The following is a 2,857-nucleotide window of genomic DNA, read 5'->3' on the forward strand; positions in this document are numbered from 1 at the left end:
CTATTCTGAAGAAAAAAAACTTTAACTCTTTCTTCCAGATTCAACAATTTTTTTCAATAGAGGTAAATATTATTATTCTCATCATCTGCTTGTTTTAGTAGCTTTGTCATTTTTTACTGTGTTCTGAATATGTTGAATATGTTCTTCCTGTATATAATGAACTATAACTCTGTTATGAGGATTTTATTTATTTTCTTTGTTTTGTATATGTTCTTTCTGAATATATTTTTCTTGGTTTGAACTAAATATATAACTCTGTTATGAGAATTTTTTTATTATGTTCTATTTAAAAAATTTAATGATTTTTTTAATGGAACTTGTGGTTTTATTTATTTTTCTATTGTAGATATGTCATACAGTACCTCACTTGAATCAATGGGAGATTCACAATCACCACCAAAAGATGGAGAAGAGTGTTTAAATGTATTAAATCTTATCATTGATTTAAATGCAAATACTAATGAAGAACCACTAACAAATGAATTAACACCGGCAAATGAAGTTGTGAATGAAGAAAATGTTGAGAGCAGTGACATTGTTATTCAAAAGTCCAAGAGGAAGAAAACTTCTCTAGTTTGGGATCACTTCAAAAAAGTGAAATTAAAGAATGGAAAAAAATGGCAATGTATACACTGTAAAAACAATTATTCTGTTGTTGCTAGTGGATCAACCAGTCATTTGATGAGGCATTTAAAACAAACATGTCATGTTTACAAGAAGCTAGTAGCACAACAAAAAAACTTAAACTTTCAGCCAGCAAAAAGCAAGATTGATGAGAAGCTTTCTGGACCACTACTAATGAATTCAGGAGGTAAATATGACCATGAAAGATAACGAGAAGCCACCGCACATTGGATTATGATGCATGAACGTGCATTTAGTATTGTTGAGGAAGAAGGTTTTCATTTTATGATGAAGTGTTATAATATTTCATATGAGAAAATTAGTCGAAAGACATTGAAGAATGATTGTATTGCTGTTTATGAAGCTGAAAGAAAAAAGTTGAAGTCTACTTTAAGGACAGTAAATAAGATTTGTTTGACCACTGATTTATGGAAGTCACAAAATCAGAAGATAGAATACATGGTGTTATCTGGCCATTTCATTGATGCTGACTGGGTTTTGCAGAAACGCATTCTTAGTTTTGTTCATGTTCCTCCTCCTCGGCGTGGTGTTGATATTGCTGATGTTATCTTCAAATGTCTTAAAGATTGGGGTATTGAAAATAAAATATTTAGTGTGTCAGTGGATAATGCACATTACAACGATAGATGTTTGAAAGAGTTAAAAGTTCTTATTTTAAGGCACCGGAAATTAGTGCTAGATGGAAAGTTATTTCATGTGCTTTGTTGTGCGTATATACTAAATTTGCTTGTTCAAGATGGTATTGGGAAAATAGCAAAAATAGTTGAAGACGTGCGTGAAAGTGTGAAGTTCATCAATCAGTCTGAAGCAAGGTTGCAAACATTCTCACAAATAGTTCAACAACTAAAGCTTGGTGGTAAAAAATTAATTCTTGATTGCCCTACTCGTTGGAACTCCACCTATCAAATGTTGTCAGTTGCAATGCAGTTCAAAGAAGTCTTCCCTCGTTTTCAAGATCGAGAACCAAGCTATACAACTCTTCTAGATGATGATGATTGGGAAAAGGTTGAAAAAGTTTCCAAGTTTCTAGAGGTATTTAATGTTGTTACAAATATTATTTCAGGTAGTGAATATCCAACTGCTAACTTATATCTTGCTGAGGTATTTCGAATCAAACTAGTTTTAGATCAAGCTATCCAAGATGAATCTGATTTTATGAAAGAAATGGCAAAAGCGATGAAGGGAAAATTTGACAAATATTGGAGCCAATGTAATCTTGTTATGTCGCTTGCTTCTGTGTTGGACCCTAGGATCAAAATGATGGGTGTTAACATGTGTTTTCCCTTAATTTATCCAGAAGTTGAAGCTAGAAAAAATATAAAAAATATGCGTATCACGCTTGATGATATGTACAAAGAGTATGCTGATATACTTAGTGAGCATAGTGAAGAAGGATCTAGTAGAAGTGGTGTTGATCAAAATGAGCTTATTTTGGAGTCACAAAAATCCTTTGGGTGGTCATTGTTAATGAATTATGTCGAAGAACAACAAGCAATTCCTGCTGTAAAATATGAAATTGAAGAGTATTTGAATGAGCCAACTTACAAACCTAAAGATAACGGCCACATGTCATTTTGTGCCTTGGAATGGTGGAAATTGAATTGTGGAAAATATAGAGTGTTATCCCATATGGCAGCAGATGTTCTTGCCATTCCAATATCTACTGTGGCTTCGGAGTCAACCTTTAGCACCGGAGGGAGAGTTATCGATTCATTTCGAGCTTCTTTAAGTTCATCTACTGTCGAAGCTTTAATTTGTGGTGGTGATTGGCTTCGAATATTGCATGGAATTAGGAACAAACCTAAGGTAATATGCTCTCTTTTGATTATTAAGTATAATATAAACTTTTAAAAATAGCATTGATAATTTTTAAAACTAAATTCTTCTTTTTATTAATAGGTGGAGCAAGTGCAAACAGAAATTACATTACTCCCTTGATGATAAATAGAGAGCTATCAATGCAGGTGAGTGAGATTGTTGTATAATTAACTGTGTATTTAGTCTTTATTACTTGTTAGTTGTTAGCATCTCATACAATTAATAGAGTGTTTAAACCATACCAGTGTTGTAACATACATCTAGTAATTTCATGAATTTAAAAAGAATTAATCATTTAAAGTACTGCTATTTGTTATATATGAGGAACTAGTATTGTGTTAATTGTGATATATTTAAAAGGTAGCTGCAATGTATATTAATTTGTGAGCTTTAA

The 2,857-nt window shown here is 32.1% G+C and overlaps 1 protein-coding gene across 1 annotated transcript; it reads left to right on the forward strand.

Annotated features, from left to right (window-relative positions):
- Positions 1-861: 861 nt before the first annotated feature.
- LOC127080279 (zinc finger BED domain-containing protein RICESLEEPER 2-like) lies at positions 862-2,583 on the forward strand. Its single transcript, XM_051020607.1, has 2 exons — positions 862-2,451; positions 2,545-2,583. The coding sequence occupies exons 1-2, from the start codon at positions 862-864 to the stop codon at positions 2,581-2,583; spliced, it is 1,629 nt and encodes a 542-aa protein (XP_050876564.1).
- Positions 2,584-2,857: the final 274 nt, after the last annotated feature.

The sequence above is a fragment of the Lathyrus oleraceus genome, chromosome 5 (genome assembly GCF_024323335.1).
Source record: "Lathyrus oleraceus cultivar Zhongwan6 chromosome 5, CAAS_Psat_ZW6_1.0, whole genome shotgun sequence".
In the NCBI taxonomy this organism is placed as follows: domain Eukaryota; kingdom Viridiplantae; phylum Streptophyta; class Magnoliopsida; order Fabales; family Fabaceae; genus Lathyrus; species Lathyrus oleraceus.

Bases quoted from the DNA above. Each gene is read 5' to 3' on its own strand.
- LOC127080279 (XM_051020607.1), top strand. From the start codon at position 862: ATGCATGAACGTGCATTTAGTATTGTTGAGGAAGAAGGTTTTCATTTT. The intron at 2,452-2,544 runs GTAATATGCTCT...TTTTATTAATAG, and splicing joins GAATTAGGAACAAACCTAAG to GTGGAGCAAGTGCAAACAGA.